The sequence below is a fragment of the Colossoma macropomum genome, unplaced genomic scaffold (assembly GCF_904425465.1).
Source record: "Colossoma macropomum unplaced genomic scaffold, Colossoma_macropomum, whole genome shotgun sequence".
NCBI classification, from domain to species: Eukaryota; Metazoa; Chordata; class Actinopteri; order Characiformes; family Serrasalmidae; genus Colossoma; species Colossoma macropomum.
The window spans coordinates 1,308,808-1,329,236 of NW_023496051.1; the positions used below are offsets into that span (position 1 = coordinate 1,308,808).

At 40.4% G+C, this 20,429-nt stretch overlaps 1 protein-coding gene across 2 annotated transcripts in view; it reads left to right on the forward strand.

Moving 5' to 3' along the window:
* Positions 1 to 20,429, forward strand: part of tp53bp2b (tumor protein p53 binding protein, 2b) — a 58,848-nt gene that overhangs the window by 29,656 nt on the left and 8,763 nt on the right. The window contains exons 4-12 of one of the 2 annotated variants that reach the window (XM_036565215.1): positions 5,845 to 5,921; positions 6,644 to 6,745; positions 9,053 to 9,215; positions 10,440 to 10,615; positions 13,248 to 13,412; positions 13,911 to 14,085; positions 16,134 to 16,265; positions 17,373 to 17,452; positions 19,715 to 20,105. In XM_036565215.1, coding sequence (XP_036421108.1) covers positions 5,845 to 5,921; positions 6,644 to 6,745; positions 9,053 to 9,215; positions 10,440 to 10,615; positions 13,248 to 13,412; positions 13,911 to 14,085; positions 16,134 to 16,265; positions 17,373 to 17,452; positions 19,715 to 20,105 — 1,461 coding nt within the window. The remainder of the gene's footprint in view (positions 1 to 5,844; positions 5,922 to 6,643; positions 6,746 to 9,052; positions 9,216 to 10,439; positions 10,616 to 13,247; positions 13,413 to 13,910; positions 14,086 to 16,133; positions 16,266 to 17,372; positions 17,453 to 19,714; positions 20,106 to 20,429) is intronic. The other variant, XM_036565217.1, reaches the window with a different exon arrangement.

Sequence of the window (20,429 nt, forward strand, 5' to 3'; positions counted from 1 at the left end):
GAATGGCTGTCTCTTCCGAAGCTCTATTCATAGAGGGCGACATGCAATATTAGCTGTCTGTGGACGATCTGCATGAGTGTTTAATGAAACAGGATTTTGTTTAACCAGGAAAAATCTACTGAGGACATGTTCTCATTCAGGCAGGCTGTGTACAGCCATATGGAGGTTGGACCGCATCCGGACGCTGTGCATTGCCAAGGCAGTCATCCATTCAGTCACACACTCGCATGCCAGACAGTGCGGAGTCAATATGGGTACAGCTATTTGACCAACAAGGCAGCGGAAGGAGGGGGTTTACACAGATTATATCGCCAGGTTATGTCGGGATGCAGTGTGTTAATGCGATGGTTCAGCCAAAAAACATTTTTACACAGTTTCCCTCTTGATGCTGATCAACCAAGACATGTTTGGTGTCTCAAGTTTCCTTCTTTAGTTTAGTACTGCGCTCAAACCGTGTTGAGCTGTTAAGGAACATGATGTAAGTCTGGACAAATTTGAGGTTTTTTTTGGCTATTTAGTGTATTTTGTCCATGTAGCAGACATGCTAAGATATATCTACATGCAGTCAGAGTTGAAAATCCATTTCGGACTTTTAACTGACTTGGACTTTAGACTAAAATCCTTTTGCTTTGAGTGACCCTTTACCTTAAGTGTGTTTATTTTATTTAAACAAATGATAGAACTTTCCATTTTGTCACTACCAAAGCAATCATAACACTACCGAAACTTTACCAAATGTTTCAGGTGTGACTGTTTTGTGACAATTTTAGCTCATTTTGAGCAGAACTCAAAAACATGGCCAGTACATGACTAGCAAACACAGCTGTGAACAGTTATACACACATAAAGTCTTTATATTTTTCATTAAAACACAAAAGATTACCTAATTGCAAAAAAAATGTTTCGGGACTGACAATTCTTCAGTAGTGATTTCCAGACTTTGGGACACATTTACTTCAAAACAGTGGGATCTAACTGCTCACCATGTGGTCATGAGGGACAGGGATGCAGCCTCACTTCCTGCTCTAAAATGCAGTGGCGTGGCTAAAATAAGGCCCTGCCTACAATCTAAAACTCTGTGTTTCGGTAGTGACATGGAAATTGGGGACAGCATTTTTTGTTTAAAAATGAAACTCATGATGAAGTATTTTCACTTTAAAAGAAATACAAAGGATGTTTTTTAAAGGAGAAAAAAAACCAAAAATATTTAGTGTAATTTTCACAAGTTGAAATTTACAGGTTTGGGATATGATAATTTTATATATATTTAGTTTCCCAGATAGCGAGCATATATCGGTCTGCTGGCTTGATAAGGTCGGCACCCCTACTAACTGTACGCCACTGCTGGTCCACCCTCGGACCTCCCAGATTACTGCCCTGCATACAAGCTCTACCTAATCTTTAATCTCTTCAAACAGATTTTAAATGCACAGACTTTTTATTTTAGAGAAAAAACTAAGACAAATATTACAAACTGAGAAAGAAAAAATAATGACTAGGCCTGATATGAAATGATTTTATAGAAAATGTTGTTGCTGAAACTGCTAGATTGAAATTACCTACTAAACTACTATACTAAGTATAACTAAAGAAAAGAAAGAAGGAAAAAAGTACATTGGACTGTGAGTGGAAAATGAGTGATAGTAAGTGGAATTTTGTCTAATACTATGCTTAACCACCAGTGGACTGCCTGGAAAATGATGAGCAAAACACCACTGGACCGCCAGCTTTGCCATCAGTGGGCTGACAGTGGTCCACTATCCTCTTGCTATCAGGATTATGTCTCAATTAATGCTTTGGGTTTAAATAGATCATAAAATAATCCTTTAAAATATCTCAGGTGTGAATATTTAATTGTTATATATATATATATATATATATATATATATATATATAGAGAGAGAGAGAGAGAGAGAGAGAGAGAGAGCTCTGGAATAGCATTCTAGAGAATATTAGGAATTCAAGATTGGTGTAAATCCAGATTAAAAAATTTGATTAGCATAGCATCTGTGCCTAATATTGTGGCTTATTTTTGCCTATTTTCGTCCCTGGGCCCAGTAGCTACTAGGATAACACACACAGGCGCTCTGAAGTCCTTGTACTGAGGGGGTCATCTGAGGGTAATGAGCACAGACCAGCTCTGACCACTGTGTGTGTGTGTGTGTGTCAACCCACACCACCCTCTTGTGCCAAGCACTAGGATGTACATTACACACACACACACACAGCTGGATGGGTCAGCGCTTCCATTTCATTTCGTTTCCAAGAAAAAACAGAGTTTATAAACCAAACATTAAACTCATACTTACACATTAGCTCAGTGTTGTCTAAGCACCTCCTGAGGAAAGTGCTGTGGGTGTCCAGATGAATTTCTGCTCACACTGGGCTGGTGGACAGTGTCCACTACAGCTGTCGCTAGACTAATGCCCATTTCCATGAAAGCTAGAAGGCTTTGGCCTCGGTCATAAGCCGCTGAGAATCAGAGAGTTTGTTTTAAGAGCCGTCTGTTTGCAGGTTTGCTAATGCTTTTAGCCTTTTACGCAATGAGAACAGGCCGAATGCCTCAGGATAAAGAAGTTCAGGACAATAAATATGTACAGAATTTTCCCCTTTTCCTCCAAATGTGATTGATCAACTCGGACACGTTTGGTATCTGAAGTTTACTTCTTTAGTTCTGCACTGAAGCTACGAGCCTAATGTGGCTAACAAGAAATGGAAGTAGGCTAATATGCTACCACTGTTTTTAGCTGTGTGACAGACATTTCATCCATTTTTTAGATGACAGTATGTCGATTATTAGATTATTTATCTCAGTGTGATTTATAATATATAGTTCAGGCGATGATGATCAGTGTGGAATAACCATTGCCCTGAGGATAGTGGAGCACTGTTGGCCCACTAATGGCAAATCTGGCGGTCCACTGGCGTTTTGCTCAGCGTTTTCCAGGCGGTCCACTGGTGGTTAAGCATGGTATTAGACAAAATTCCACTTAACACTCATTTTCCACTCACAGTCCAATTTACTAATTTTTCCTTCCTTCCTTTCTTTAGTTACACTTTGTAAATTAGTTTAATAAATAATTTTAATCTAGTTCAGTTTCAGCAGCAACATTTTCTATAAAATCATTTTATATCAGGCCTAGTCATTATTTTTTTCTCTCTCTCATTTGTTTGTAATATTTGTCTAAGTTTATTTTTCAAAATAAAAGTCTGTGTGCATTTAATATCTGTTTGAGGAGATTAAAAACTAGTTAGAGCTTGTATGCAGAACAATAGTCTGGGTGGTCCGAGGGTGGACCAGCAGTGGCAAATAGTCAGCGGGGTGCCGAACTTATCAAGCCAGCGGACCGATATATGCTCGCTATCAGGCTGGCTGCTAGCTACATTAGCCTCATAGCTGTACTTTCATTCAATTTGAAATTTCAGGTAACACAGTTGTACTTTCAAGGTGACCTTGTAAGTTGCCACAACATCATCATTTTCGTCTTCATATGATCTCCAGGAAATGTGATTGTCAAAATAATAATGTACATTTTTCATAATCTATCATGAATGAATTGTTTTAAGCATTAGATGTTAAACACACATTAATGTCAAACGAATAAGAGTTTTGAAGTATTTTGATGATTATATTTAATGTAAAGTGTACTTACCCAGATAGCAAGCAGATATCAGTCTGCTAGCTTAATAAGGTCGGCACCCCACTGGCTGTTTGCCACAGCTGGTCCAACCTCAGACCACCCAGACTACTGTCCTGCATATGAGCTCTAACTAGTTTTTAATGTCCTCAAACCGACTTTAAATGCACAGAGACTTTAATTTTGGAAAATAAACTTACTTAAAAAATACTAGGCCTGATATAAAATGATTTTATAGAAAGTGTTGTTGCTGACACTGTGCTGGATTAAAATTATTTACTAAACTAATTTACAAAGTATAACTAAAGAAAGGAAGAAGGAAAAATCAGTAAACTAGACTGTAAATGGAAAATGAGTGATGATAAGTGGGATTTTGTCTATTACACTGCGTAACCACTGGTGGACCACCTGGAAAACGCTGAGCAAAACGCCAGTGGACCACCAGCTCTGCCATCAGTGGGCCGACAGTGGTCCACTATCCTCCTGCTATCAGGGTCTGGTGGGCTGGGATAGCCAAAAATTCTGTTTTCTAAACAGATTTTTATTAATTTTCTTTTAATTAAAGAGGTTTTTGTGAAGGAGATCCATGTTTAAACGTTTTACATGTGTGTTCACCTCGACTGGAGTAAATAGCCTAGCTATTACTTTAAAGGCTCCTATTAGCAGTTTTTCTAGCTCTTGTACGCAGTGAGAACAAGCGCTAAATGTCTTTTTTCTCTAAAAAGATTCTCCAGCCGTGTCTTTGAGTGGTGTCAAGTTTCCATGAAAGATCCTCTGTCACCATTAAGCCACAAAGCTCCACTGTTACACAACAGTGAAAGTGATATCAGTCCTGTGCGTGTAGCTTAGCGGCACTTCATTTTTTTCCCTGTCAAACAGAATTATGGACAATTACAGTAATCCTGGTTCATGCTGTACTGCTCTGAAAGCCTCGGTCTTGTGTAATCGGCCAATCTCTGATTAGCCCCCCTGCAGGCCTGAACACTGTGTGACTGTGACCCACGTTTTTCACTCACAGCCAGTTTATCTAGTAACCCACATTAGCAGTGGCGCTAACCATGCTGGTGAGGGAGTTGTGTAACTGTGTTTGCTGTAGAGGGTTTTTTTTTGGGCTTTTTTCTCACCTGGTCACTCAGCCATACATTGTCACTTGCTCCGTGGAAATCCACAGTGCATGACCTGTGCTGACAGAGCCATAGTGGAGGCCGAGTGAAGGCGAGACCGATGCTAACTAGAATCACAATGTTGAAACAGGCTGGGGAATCGAGTCTGGTGGCACAACATGTGGAATAATTTGATATAAACTTAGCATCCACTTTATTAGAACCGTTTTACCTCAGAGTTTGTTCGATAATGAAGTTATTCAGCTTTTTTTTCAATGAACGAAGCTTTAGCATTAGCTAGAAAACACTCGCTAATATAGCCTAGTTGGGTATTTTCAATGGAAATTCCATTGATTTTTTTTTTTCCATTGAATTGTAATCATAATTAAATCATTAAGATGTGGGAACTCATTCACAATGATTTGAAGTAAAAAACTCAGTTCCAGAGAAACTTCACTGAAACTTTACCACAGTGGTGGTGATAGGAACCAGACCTCCTGAAGAGTTTAATGCCTCTAAAAGCTCCCTCACAGAAAGTTATTACACAAATAGGTTCTAAATATTCTGCCTGGTGTCTGAGACATTATTTTATGATAGGTTTACAATTTTAGGTTTTGGCCTTAAACATTTTTTAATCCATTCATGGTGGAACAGTACATACATGCAATGTGCTGTGTGCAAAAGAGTCCTTATTTTTAAGATTAACCACTATTTTACCATCATCGACGTTAGATGAAGACGTGTACTTTCACTGGTGGTTTTGGATAGTAAGTATGTATTTGTGTTGTAGTCTTGGCGACACCTGGTTCCTATCACCACCATTGTGAAATATGAGTTGTTTTTCTGCAGTGAACCATTTCACATCAAACCACTCTGAATGACTTTGTTCACAGCTCAACCACTGAATTATGCAGAAATTCAGTGAAATTCACTTTTAAACGGGAGTTGATAGGGCTGAACAACATTGACACACCCTTAGGCCAACCTCAGTTTATTTATTATCAGTCACTTTAAGCACAAATTAAATTCCAAGCATATATTTTCTTTCTCTCTCTCTCTCTCTCTCTCTCTCTCTCTCTCTCTCTCTCGCTCTCACTCTCTAGGTGGTCTCAGAGGCCCAGAGCTTTTGCTGAAGAGGAACACTGTGAAATTGTCCGCAGAGAGACATCTTGAGAACGGGGTGAGTTTGGAAACCCTTTTTATAATAATATTTGACTCTTTAGGAGACGATTCAGTGCACCATGATATCATATATTTCACCACAATATGATAAAATTAGATTCTATACATATATAATAATACAGTACAATACGCCGTGATACAATACAGGGTAATTCAAAAAGATCCGATTTCAGAATGATTTGTTTCACTTGCAGTACAATGCAGTGAACTGTAAATGGTGTAAATGAGCATAAAATTTATTATGTAATTTTGCAAGTACTCAGTATGAACCTCCTCCAGATGTTCAGACAACATCAACGCCGTAGTCAAACTCATCCCATACTCGATTGAGCTTGTCAGGTGTCAGTGCGATTTTGGAGATCATCCGGTGTCGTTGGGAGTGGCACATAAACAGAATCCTTAACATACCAACGCAAAAAAAAGTGATGCTGGTGATGCTGGTGACCTTTTTCTTGGAACTGTTGGTACCAATGACGAACGCTCTGAGCTTTTGGAGGTTCACTGCCATACTGACAGTCAGAAACTCTATGACCCCCTCTTTCAATTAGATTGTGATTGGTTCCTAGACGCCTCACGGTTGAAAAAATATGGCGCTTTGAAATCGGATGAATCTTTTTGAATCACCCTGTACAGCACAATACAGTACAGAACGATACGCTCTGATACAGTACCTATTCCTACTTTCTGTACATACAAATATGGATGTGTTGCTTTTTGTAGATTGTCCCCCCTCGTATGGACATCACTCTGTCAGAGCTGCAGGAAATGGCATCGAGGCAGCAGCAGCAGATAAACGCCCAGCAGGAGCTTCTGGCTAACAAGGTGCACTTCTCGCCCTCGGAGACAGTGGGAGGGGCTTTTCCCCAAAGTGTTTCTAAAAGGCTCAGAGAGATTTATAGCATTTTTAGCTCCTTTCTCAGTCATAATACCGTGTTCAGACAGCATTCATAAAACCTGCGGATAAGCTTTCTGCGCTAAAGCACAATGGCTGAGAATGAGCCATAACCTCTACAGCCTTTTCTTTAGTTCTCCCACTGACTGGGCTGAAGATGGATTCAGTTTCACGCTGCTGAAATCATGGTGTGAACTGTTACACTTCATTTGTCTCATTTTCCATCACACTGTAAAGGGGAGATCCACCGATTTTTCAAAAATTCTGCAGAGTTCATTGGTTGACAGAGTCATTCTTAACATTATAGAGTTCATTGCACCTTTAGTGCACCATTTTACTGCTTATTTCACCTTTAACGCCACAACATTTTACTGCTTATTTCACCTTTAACGCCACAACATTATACTGCTTATTTCACCTTTAATGCCACAACATTTTACTGCTTATTTCACCTTTAACGCCACAACATTATACTGCTTATTTCACCTTTAATGCCACAATGTTATACTGCTTATTTCACCTTTAACGCCACAACATTATACTGCTTATTTCACCTTTAATGCCACAATGTTATACTGCTTATTTCACCTTTAATGCCACAACATTATACTGCTTATTTCACCTTTAACGCCACAACATTATACTGCTTATTTCACCTTTAACGCCACAAAATTATACTGCTTATTTCACCTTTAACGCCACAACATTATACTGCTTATTTCACCTTTAATGCCACAACATTATACTGCTTATTTCACCTTTAACGCCACATTATACTGCTTATTTCACCTTTAATGCCACAACATTATACTGCTTATTTCACCTTTAACGCCACATTATACTGCTTATTTCACCTTTAACGCCACATTATACTGCTTATTTCACCTTTAACGCCACAACATTATACTGCTTATTTCACCTTTAACGCCACATTATACTGCTTATTTCACCTTTAATGCCACAACATTATACTGCTTATTTCACCTTTAACGCCACATTATACTGCTTATTTCACCTTTAACGCCACAACATTATACTGCTTATTTCTCCTTTAACGTCACAACATTATACTGCTTATTTCACCTTTAACGCCACAACATTATACTGCTTATTTCACCTTTAATGCCACAACATTATACTGCTTATTTCACCTTTAACGCCACATTATACTGCTTATTTCACCTTTAAGCCACATTATACAGCTTATTTCACCTTTAATGCCACAACATTATACTGCTTATTTCACCTTTAACGCCACATTATACTGCTTATTTCACCTTTAACGCCACATTATACTGCTTATTTCACCTTTAATGCCACAACATTATACTGCTTATTTCACCTTTAACGCCACATTATACTGCTTATTTCACCTTTAACGCCACAACATTATACTGCTTATTTCTCCTTTAACGCCACAACATTATACTGCTTATTTCTCCTTTAACGCCACAACATTATACTGCTTATTTCTCCTTTAACGCCACAACATTATACTGCTTATTTCATATTTAATTCTATAGAATTATACAACTTGAATTACTTTTAATGCTTGATTCTAAAGTTTATTTTACCTTTAATGACATTATATAACTTTTTACACTTTTGATGCCAAATATTACACAGCATAGTGCAGCTTTAATGCTATAGCATTATGCTGCTTATTTCATCTTTAATGCCTTAACATTACACAGCTTATTTCACCTTTAATTCCATAATGCAGTTTATTTCACCTTTAATGCCACATTATACTGCTTGTTTTACCTTTAATGCCATAATAAACAACTTATTTCATATTTAAAGCTATAACGTTATACAACCTAATACACTTTTAATGCTTCATTATAAAGTTTATTTTACCTTTAATTCCTTAACATTATGCAGTTTATTTAATCTTTAATGCCATAACATTTTACAGCTTATTGCAACTTTAATGGAATGACATTATATAACATATTACACTTTTAATGCCAAACATTACATAGTTTATTGTATCTTTAATGCAACATTATACAGCTTTAGTTCAATAACATTATACAGCTTATCGCAGCTTCAATGTTGTAACGTTATACAGTTTACAGAACCTTCAATGCCATAACGTTACACAGCTTATTGCACCTTTAATGCTGTAACATGGCATTAAAGGTGCAATAAGCAGTATTTTTTGTAACTGCAGGATCTGAACATAAGCTGTATTTTTACCGTGGCCTCGCTGCATTTGTTCATTCGTGTTGCAGGAGCAGCGGCTGCGCTTTCTAAAGATGCAGGAGCAGCAGACGTCGGAGCAGGAGAAGCTGCGGCTGCTGCGAGAGAACGCCGAGAACCAGGAGGCCAAACTGCGGCGGGTCCGAGCGCTGAAGGGCCAGGTGGAACAGAAGCGCCTCAGCAACAGCAAACTGGGTCAGAACCTCCAGCACAGTACACACGGTCGGGGGTGGGGGGGTTAAAAGATAGAACGTTACAGGCTGTGGCTACAGAAGTAGTGAACCTTTAATATGAATTCAAGAATTTTTTAATCTTTAAGACAACAAGTAGTTTTGAGCAGCCAGTGTGGTGGCAAAGAGGGGCTACACTGAAGAATCTATAATAGAAGATTTGTTTGTTAGTCGCTGCTTAACTGCCGTGTGTTAGTTCATAGTTTTGATGTTTCTGGTGTAGCAAAAAACCAAGTGTAGATATTTTAGTCTTGTATTTGAGGTGGAAGCTCTGACTTGACTGGCTTGATATGATTCTAATAGCATCATTAATGAGGCTTAGCCAGCACTGAGCAGTTCATCAACTTCAGCAAATGAGATTTACAGCTAATGAACTGGAGAGAAAGTTTCATCATTACTGAAAACTCCCTTATTCTCTCTTTTTTGCACTTCATTTTTGCAAAAGAGGAAGGAAAGAAGGAAAAGAAGGAATTAATCAATGTTAAAATAGCATAACCACATTGTTAAAAGATCAAAGGAAAGTGAAAAAACAAGAGTTTCCAAAACTGGAAACTAGCAACCACCTGGAAGACCTGGTAGACACCAAAACTGCCCCCATCAGATAAACAGCACTTAAAGCTTTCATCTCTGAGAGAGAGGAGAAAATCAAGCTGCTTCAGATCTGAAAACATCCACAGGTGTTTCTGTCCATCCTTCCACTGTGAGAAGACGACTCAGCACTGTGGGTCTGAAAGGATGTGTAGCTGTTTGTGAAGAACCTCACTGAGAAAAGGAGACGGACAGATCAAACAAAGAAGCTGAACAATGGACTGACCACTCCAGAGTCCAGACCTCAACATCACAATGTGTTCGAAAGTGTGGGAAAGTGTGTGAGTCTCCTGAAAAGAATGGACGCTGCAATAAAGGCAAAGTGTGGATAAAGATTATAAAAAGCTGATGTAATATTTAGTGGTTGAGGCTTCTGTGTAATTTTCTGGTAAATATGTTTTCTGCGTTTTGCTGTCACTGAAAAATGAGTCATTTGTGCTTTTTGGCCGTTTTGACTGGAATTTAAATAAATAAAAGGCTTTTGCACAGTACTGTTTATATTTCACCAGCCAGATTTATGCAGTCATCTTTGATGGGTGGAGTCAGGAATCTTTCCTCTTACTCTTTCTCTCTCTCTCTCTCTCTCTCTCTCGCCCTGTAGTGGAGGAGATAGAGCAGATGAACGGGCTGTTCCAGCAGAAGCAGAGGGAGCTGGTGATGGCCGTGTCCAGAGTGGAGGAGCTGAGCCGGCAGCTGGAGATGCTGCGCCAGGGCAAACTTGACGAGAGTGGACACAGCTCGGCCGGGGAACTCGAGCGACTCTACAAGGAGCTGCAGGTCATTGATCCGTCCACTGAGACACTCTGATACTTCTCGTCTTCCTTGTTCACTCTTTAACTGGTTTATTTCAGCTAAGTTCAGTTAGATTTATTGGGGTAAGCATATTTAGACAAACAGTAGCTGAAGCATCAGTGACCGGTCCATTCTCTGAAAACAGCTTTCATTGTTACTGTTGTGAGATTAGACGAGAACCCATAGATATACATACCTAGCTGACGCGTTGGGTCCAGCCAGGCACAAACGACGGCGCCGCCATTTTGGGGCGGTCAACATCGCTGCTGGACTGCAGTACCATTAAGCTTATTTCATTTGTTAGTCTATTCAGGGCATCTTAACTTTATGTAGTAGTTATTTATTTACAGTGATGGTTAAAGCTGTGTAGCTGGGTAAGTTACAGCATTCCTTAATCCGTGTAGATGTTCATAATAGATTAATGTTAGCACCTTCTTACACAAACCTGAAGTCAGCTTCTTATTTGCCAGCTTCTTGTTGGAATTTTCCTGTTCCACCTTAAATGGTGCATCAGCCAGGTTCTTGTTGGAATTTTCCTGTTCTACCTTAAATGGTGCATCAGCCAGCTTCTTGTTCAAATTTTCCCGTTCCACCTTAAATGGTGCAGCTTCAGGCACCAGAAAGTGACGGCTGCACCATTTAAGGTGGAACAGGAAAACTCAAACAAGAAGCTGGCGAACAGGAGCCAACTTTAGCTTCGTCCTTCTTACTGTGTTTTGGGGGTTTATTTTATTGTTATGTGTATTAAGATTAGAAGTGATTCACACATTGATGGATCTGCTGATGTGTGTGAGTTTGTGTTTCTCGCGCTAAACTCGGTTTTTAACGCCAGGTGCAGACTGAATACTTTCCTGCTGGTCCGGACGGCTAATTATCACGATCACTTATTAAAGATATAAAAGCTACCGAGAGCCGTCAGTGCAGACTAGATTAATCTGTGTCTGAGGATTATAACTAAACAAATCTGGTGAAAATCGGTTGAGTAATAAGGAAGTTGTGGCTGATTTAATCCTGAGACTCTTCGTCTCTCAATACAAGTGAGTTTGATCACAAGCGGATCTTGACCTCTCCAACATGGCGGACGCTCAGACGTATCGCCTCAGATAGAGAACAACAGACAAGGTTTATCTGCGTATGTTTTTCTATGGAAGGACCATTCAACCTGTAGCACACAATGAATTTAAAGTGCATTATTCATTTTAAATGATATTCATTGTGTAATAAAGGTCGCAGTGTCCCGAGTTCAGTAGGCTACACACTTAAACAAGAGTTTTTCTCAAGGGTTTTTTTACTAGAGCTAATGGAACCAAGAGTTCTGTATAGAACCATTTCAGGCTTAAATGTTTTCAAAAATAGCACCAAAAGGGCTCATTATTGTTACAAGTTTGACATCATCATTATCAGTAGCAGAACACTTTTTGTTGCTATATAGAACCATTTCCGAAAAGGTTCTATATAGAACAATATGTAACACATTCCCCATCTGAAGAACCATTTCATAATGCAAAGAACCATTTTATAGAAATACAGCTCTATATATTCCATTGGCTCTACTAAAAAAACCCTGATCTTCTTTAAGTGTGTAGGGTGGTGGCAATGGCACCCCAGGTGGTTGCTAGGATGCAGCTTACATGTTGCTGTGGTATCTCAGGTGGTTGTTAGGCTGTTGTTAGGTGGTGTTCCAGGTGGTTGCTAGGGTGTTTAGGGTTGTTAGGTGCTTGGTGCAAATGTGTTAATAGGTGATAAGAGTGGAATCCTAGGGAGTTGCTAAATGGTTGTAGTAGTGTTCCAGGTGATTGGTAGGGTGTTGCTAAGTGGTTGCTCTGGTATTGCATGGTTGCTTGGTGCTTGGATTTCTGTGGGAAAAACTTAGGAAGAAACAGTTGCTTCGTTTGATGTCAATATTTTGAAATTTACAGGAGAAGTTATCAGACAAAGCAATTCAAAGAAGAATAGCAAACATAAAACAATATCTTAGAAACTACGCAAGATACCATAGCAACCACCTAGCAACCTCCTCACAAACCCATAAAAACACCTAGAGTGTTGTTGCTATAACCGGTGGTTATTCTGGTGTTGCTAGCTGGTTTGCAGCGATATTTCAGGTGGTTGCTAGGGCTTTGCGAGGTTGGTCCTCAGGTTATCCAAGGTCTTGGCAAGGGTCTTTCTAGGTGGGTGCTAGAGTATTCCTGGTCAGTGCTAAGTGGTTGCTGTGGTACTTCAGGTGGTGCTAGGGTGTTGCGAGGTGGGTTGCTATGGTATCCAAGGTGGTTGTTAGGGTGTTGCTATGGTATCCCTGGAGGGTGCAAGGCAGTTTTCATGCTGTTAGAAGTAGTTGCTAGGTTGTTATTGCAATGATAGCCCAGGTGTGTGCTAGGATGTTGATAACCAGTTGCTATGGTATCCCAGATGGTTGCTGAGGTGTTGCTAGGTAGTTGCTATGGTATCTCTAGTGATTGGGAGGGTTTTTTAGGTGGTGGTACCCAAATTTTAAGGCAGAGAGTGTCATCAGTGTGTAATCTCAGGATGTTTACATTGGCAACTATTGATTAAAATATTCTCTCTCTCTCTCTCTCTCTCTCTCTCTGTCTCTCTCTCTCTGTCTCTCTCTCTGTAGCTGAGGAATAAGCTGAACCAGGAGCAGAGTGCTAAACTGCAGCAGCAGAGAGAAAGCCTGAGCAAACGCACACAGGAAGTGGCCGCTATGGACCGTAGAGTGGCCGAGCTTCGCGAGCGGCTGTGGAAGAAGAAGGCCGCTCTGCAGCAGAAAGAGAACTTCCCTGTGAGTGGACAACACAGTGCTGCTGACCACGTAGGGAGAGTACAAGTTTGTTGCAGGGAAAAAATTATGAATGATGTAATGACATACATTGAAAAGTCCATAAAAATGTTCTTAAACGCAAATATTGGGGGGGAACAAGATGTTCTCATTTTTTTCTCTTTCAATTTTTTAAGTTATATAAGTTATGTGTTAAGTAGCCTGTCAATATCATTTATATTTTACAGCCAGATTGCTTGCTTTTTTAGTTGAATAACTCATGAGAATAAGTAATATTTTTGAGAAAATATGTTGTCATTTAGAGACAGTAAATCAAAATCTTTAGAAAATAATTCAATCTTTGACATATTAAGTCAAATATTAAGTCAAAAATTGTAGAAATTTTCCAAAGTCAGTGTTTTCGATATATTCTGGTCTGCTAGCACTCACGTCCATAAGACTTACTGAAAATGTGCATTTTCCTTTTTCACCTCCCTCTTTCTCTTGCTCTCCCTCCTCCAGCAGCCAACTGACGGCCACAGCTCTCAGCCTCCTGTCGGTCAGTCCAGAGTAGCCGCAGTTGGGCCATATATCCAGTGCCCCCCTCCTCCACTTCCTCCCAGACAGGAGGTCCTGATAAAGCCGGCCTACCCAGACGGCACTGCTACACTGCCCAAACCACTGGCCAAACCCACCGGTACGCTCCACAGCAGCGCTCTTCACTCCCAATCACACACACAGATACGGTGCAATGGTTAAGTAACAGTAGGGATGATCAGATGGCGATTCAGATACATATATGAGTGTCCAAACTCATATTGTTTACTTATTCGCATATTTGAAATAAGGCTTGTGCAGTTTGGAATTCAAAAATGAAATAAATAGTTTTTAACAAACAGCTGATAATGCAGCTCATCTTAAAGGGCAGTTCAGCCTAAAAGAAGCTTTAATGATATTTTCTTGTGTTACGCAATATTCTGTAGCACAGCCCTCGTGAATTTATATCTTTTATGTGTTTTTCATCCATCCATGCTGTCCCACTACAATACCCAGCATGCATTACGCATCATACAACCACTATCCTGACTGCTAGTTTAGCCACTAGAGGCTAATGCATACAGAGCTGATAGTCAGATCCTTAGCAGTAAGAATTTGTAAGAATATTATAATGTAATAAAAAATTTATAAGATTCTTAAACTTGTTTCTAGACATTTTCGACCGAAGTCATTTTATTTCGTGAAATTTTACTATAATAGTGGATAATGTTGCTTGTTTTAAGGAACAGTGCTTGAAACAAGTGAAATGATCTGCCAATATTGAGAGATACTTAATAGAATGTTGCTTGGTGGTTGCTATGGTATTTCTGGGGGAGGCTAAGTAGTTGTAGTGGTATTTCAAGTGGTTGCTAGGGGGGGTTGTTAGGGTGTTACTATAGTATCCCTGGTGGATACTTGGCAGGTGGTTCCAGATGGTTGCTGTGGTGTTTGTAGGTGGTTAATGTGGTTGCTAGAGTGTTGCAAGGTGGTTGCTGTAGTGTTCCAAGTGGTTGTTAGTGCTGTTCGTGGATGCAATGATATCCCCAGGTGTTTGCTAGGATGTTGCTATGGTATCCTAGATGGTTGCTAAGGTTTTGCTCTGTGGTTGCTATGGTGTCTATGGTGATTGCCAGCATTAGTACACCATTAAAAGGAAGGCAGGGAAGCATGTGTGTAATGTCACAAAAAACAGATCTCTAATTTAAGATTTTATGTTTTTTGTGATTTTGTTAATATTTCTCATTGTTAAAAGATTATTATAAGGTTATTTAATGTATTTCCGGACATTTCTTTACTTAAGTCACTCTATTAAGTCTATTTAGATTACAGCTTAATTGCCTTGTTCATACCAGTCTGTCTTTGTGTAGTTGTGTCATCACATAACAACATGGAATAGTCTATTATAACCATGACTTGGGGGGCACATTAAAATAAATATAAATAATCACTAAGTAACATTTTTAAAATGTCTATGTACACCGATCAGGCATAACATTCTGACCACCTCCTTGTTTCTACGCTCATTGTCCATTTTATCAGCTCCACTTACTATATAGGTGCAGTTTGTAGTTCTACAGTTACAGACTGTAGTCCATCTGTTTCTCTGATACTTTGTTAGCCCCCTTTTACCCTGTTCTTCAGTGTTCATGACCCCCGTGGACCCTTACAGAGCAGGTACTATTTGGGTGGTGGATCATTCTCAGCATTGCAGTAACACTGACGTGGTGGTGGTGTGTTAGTATGTGTTGTGCTGGTCTGAGTGGATCAGACACAGCAGTGCTGCTGGAGTGTTTAAACACTGTGTCCACTCACTGTCCACTCTATTAGACACTCCTACCTCGCCAGTCCACCTTGTAGATGTAAAGTCAGAGATGATAGCTCATCTGTTGCTGCACAGTTTGTGTTGGTCATCCTCTAGTCCTTCATCAGTGGTCACAGGACGCTGCCCACAGGACGCTGTTGGCTGGATATTTTTGGTTGGTGGACTATTCTCAGTCCAGCAGTGACACAGATGGACTACAGTCTGTAATTGTAGAACTACAAAGTGCACCTATATAGTGTATATATATATATATATATATATATACATAGAGGCTATTTTAATTGTAATTTATCACTTCTATTGTCATCGTTATTTCCATGTAAGTGTTGTGCCACTGTAAACCCCTCCCTCCTTTACCGACGGCTCCTTCCCTTTTTCACCCTCAGGTCTCCAGGCAGGCAAAATCTCCAAGCTCTCTGACTGGAGCTCCAGCGCTGAGGTGAGCAGTGTGGGCGGGTCCCAGCGTGGCCACGCCTCCACACTGCCGCGAATGAGTAGCCACGGCTCGACAGAGAAAGGTACCAGCACACACACATAAACAAACACGCTTAGAACACACAGTGGCAGAGGATGCTTCATGAAGCACAACTTATATCTGATCAAATTCAGTCGTCAAGACGTGTTTGGTGTCTGAAGTTGTCAGAAGATCGAGAGTTTGATGCCCGGCGATGCCACAGAGTCCCAAAAAGCATATTCTCGCTCTCTTTGGGGGGTAGGATGGTCCTCCCTCTCCCACCATCATCACCAGGCATCTGTTAGCTGACATAACAGAATTAGCGGTTAGCAGTCTCCTCCAAGCGTGTTGAGCTGTCCAGTGACGTTGCGTTAGCGGCAGTTTAAAAAGATGTGGTATGTTCACATGTATCAGAGGACACACATGCTAGCCTTCATCCTCCACTGTACACTCTTTTAAAAAAGATGGTCCTTCAAGGGTTCTTTAGTAAAGAAAATAGTTCTGTATAGAACCATGAACACTCAAAGAACCCTTTGCATGATTAAAGGGTTCTTTGCTTCATGAAAGGTGATGGAGAATGTGCTGTAGATGGTTCTATATAGCACTAAAAAGGACGATGTCAAGCTTGTAACAACAGAAGAACCCTTTTAGGTGCTACAGAGAACCCTTTTCAAAATAGCTTCTATATAGAACCATCTATAGCACATTTATGCACATTCTCCATCTGAAGATCCTTTAATCATGCAGAGTGTTCCTTTGAGTGTTCATGGTTCTATATAGAACCATTTTCTTTACTAAAGAACCCTTGAAGAAACATCTATTTTAGGAGTGTATGACACACTGTTATCTATAAAAATGGACAAAAGTACAGACAGAATTCAGGTTTCCAGGTCTGTTTTTCGCTATGCTGCCTACATCTGTCCATTTGATGGAAAGTTGTATGTTATGCAGTTTGTACAATCATCCAGTTACCTTGTTAGCTACATTAGCCTTGTAGCTCCAGTGCAAAACTAAAGAAGCAAACCTCAGACACCAGACATGCCTTGGCTGAGCTCCACTTGGGAAAACTGAGAAAAGCTCCCTGTGTGCAGAATGTCCATTCAGATCTATACTGTGGGCTGCAGCGGTCAACAGTTATGCAATGCTAACAGTGCCTTCCTCGTTTGTGCAGACCCTGAAGCTGATGTGAAGCCACCACCGCTTCCCTTACGGAAGAACCAGAGCAGTGAGGACCTCCTGAGGGATGGGCAGGTACTACACACAGACACACACACACACGCGTTTGTCTTGCTATACATATGAGGACATCCATGGACTGTTGATTTTTGTGTTACTGTAGCTATGTAACAGTACACCTAAACCTAACCCTAACCTTAACCTCAGTATCCAAAAGGCAGTTTTTCTGCTCTTTTAGTTTTCAAATAAACAAAGTAATTGTGGTGAAAACAACACATGCGCCAGTGAGGACCAGCAAAATGTCCTCACTTGAGTAATAATTTAATATGTTCCTATCATAGTGAGGACATGGGGTCCTCACAAGTATAGCACTACAAGAACACACACACACACAGATGAGATGTTCCTTTCCTTTGAGAAATGACCATCAAGCTCCATGCTGCTTAATGCCCAACTACTTAACTACCTCTGCTTTTGAAGTTACAGTCGTATGCAAAAGTTTAAACACTTTGCAGTCAAATGACGTTTTTGTTGATTTTTTAAGTGAAAACAAGTGAACACATCCTCTACAGAGAACACACTGCACATTTTAATATACAATTACTGTTTATTTGCTGAGCTACATTTCATTTTTTTTCTTTTTTAAGATGTCAAATTCAGCAAATAAACAGTGTTTGTATTAAAATGTGCAGTAGTGAGTTTTCTATACAGGATGTGTTGAATTATTTTCACTTAGAGAATCAACCAAACGCTATTTGACCAGGGGGTGCCTAAACATTTGCACACAACTGTATTTAACATGTTATAGAAACAGTTTTGTCTCAGGATTAAGCCAGATTAATGATTCATCTCACAAGACTAAACATAAGTGTACAATGACGTAGTAAACAAAGTCATTGGCTTTCTGCAAAATCGGTCTTCATAGAGTAACGTAGAGACACAGTGACTACGACACGAATGTAGCCATTTTATTTACTGTCTGACAGAGGTGTGGACTCGAGTCATATCACTTGGACTCGAGTCACGAATTTGCTGACTTTAGACTCGACTTGAAAACCGAGAAAGACTTGGGAAAGACTTTGACTTCAACACCAGTGACTCGGACTCTGACTCGCACTTGAGCGTCGTGACTCGAAAAGACTCGTGAAAGTGGAAGAATCGTGGAGAGTCTGACTGCAGACGGCTACACTGTCGGTTACTTTTCATATGAATGACTTCGTTTCCTGCCGTTAATTGAATGAACAGCACCGTCGTCAGATGTCTGTCACTGTGTTTATGCTCGGTTTATTTTATTTTGGAAGACGAGAGACGCGCTAGAGCTCAAGTTCACCTCCATAAGCTGGAAACAAGCGTCAGCATCAATTTGCCTTCAGCACTTTGCTGTTGTCAGAACAAAACCTCGTATCTCCAAAATGGTAACTTTTCAGGAGAAGGAAAAAACATACTCTACTTTTAATGTAAGTCAATGGAACCAGACTTTTTCCAAGTCATTTTGAGTCATTTCTTTTAATCCATCCATCATGAAATTTACATACAATGTAAAGAACAACAGGTATTTTCAAATTATGTCAAAAACTGAAAAACGTCAGAAATAGAGATACGAGGTTTTCTTCCGACAACAGCGACTTAAACTCTTACTGGAGAAACTTAGCAGGCGAAACAACTATTTTCCCCATGGTAGCAGAACAAAAGAAACACAGCGTCTCTGTTTGACTGATTTTAACAGCTTCTGCAGGTAAAACAAGTGAAACCTTCACCACAAGGCTGAAGTTGACTTGTTATACGCCAGCTTCATATTGGAATTTGCTGTTCCACCTTAAATGCAGCAGCAGGTAAGCGCCAGCTGCACCATTTAGGGTGGAATGGAATTCAAACTCAAATAAGAAGTTGTTGGCGAAAAAGTGAACTTCAGCCTCGTCATTCACCATCATTTAGTTGTCTTTTCTGTAAACTTTGTTCAGCTCAGTCGTTTTGGCTTCTGTTGTCGCCTAAATTCAATTTAAACTAGCGGCTGTTTTTAGTTGGCAGACCTAGTTTGTAATTTAATCCTATGCACCCAATGTTGCCACAAACACTTTTGATGGATTTCCTTATATTTTGGAAAATATTCAGAATATTCTGGTTCTATATATATATATATATATATAGATGCTAAAGCAGCTGCCCATTGGCTTCTGTTATAAGTGTGGTTGTAATAGGCTTTCTGTTCTCTAGGTACAGAAGACAGTACTGTGGTAATCGACTGTAATGCAGCAGATAGAAAACTGTACCTTTAAGGGCTTCATTCCCAAACTGCCCTCTGTAACAAAGCGTTGTGTTTCTTGTCTGTCTGTCCAGTGTGTTGGGAAGGTGCCTCCTCCGGTGCCCAGCAAACCAGCAAAGCAGTCCAACTTCACTAAGCCCTGCTTCAGCACCGGCACTTTCCCAGGCAAAGCCAGAGCAGCCCCCCAGCTCACGCCACCATCCACTCACAGCCAGAGGGCTCAACTGCCCCCATCACATCATGGCCTGCCCTTGCCCCTACCCCCCAAACAAGACACCCTGCCAGCAGCCACCGTGCGCCCCTTCAGTGTGGAGGGGTCAGCAGGGAAAGGAGCCGTCACCCCCCCGACCCTCCACAAGCCACAGACGCTGGCGGCCAGCTCCATCTACTCTATGTACACACAGCACAGCTCGCTGGCTAAGGGCTACCAGGGCCAGAGCACGCTGACCCGCTCCCAGCCCCGACGTGAGTACTGCCATCTCTGCTAACACCACAGAGTTTAAGATACAGTCAGCAGGCAGTGCTGCTAATGCTGCTAACACCTCAGAGTTAAAGATACAGTCAGCAGGCAGTGCTGCTAATGCTGCTAACACCTCAGAGTTAAAGATACAGTCAGCAGGCAGTGCTGCTAACAGCTCACACCTCAGAGTTAAAGATGCAATCAACAGTCTGTGCTGCTATCACTGCTAACATCTTAAAGATACACTCAGCTCATTTACTTTCACTTTACATTGGGAGGTTCAAGTTATCAGACTTTTCCTGTTTGTTTAAAAGGCCAGCTTTGACAAA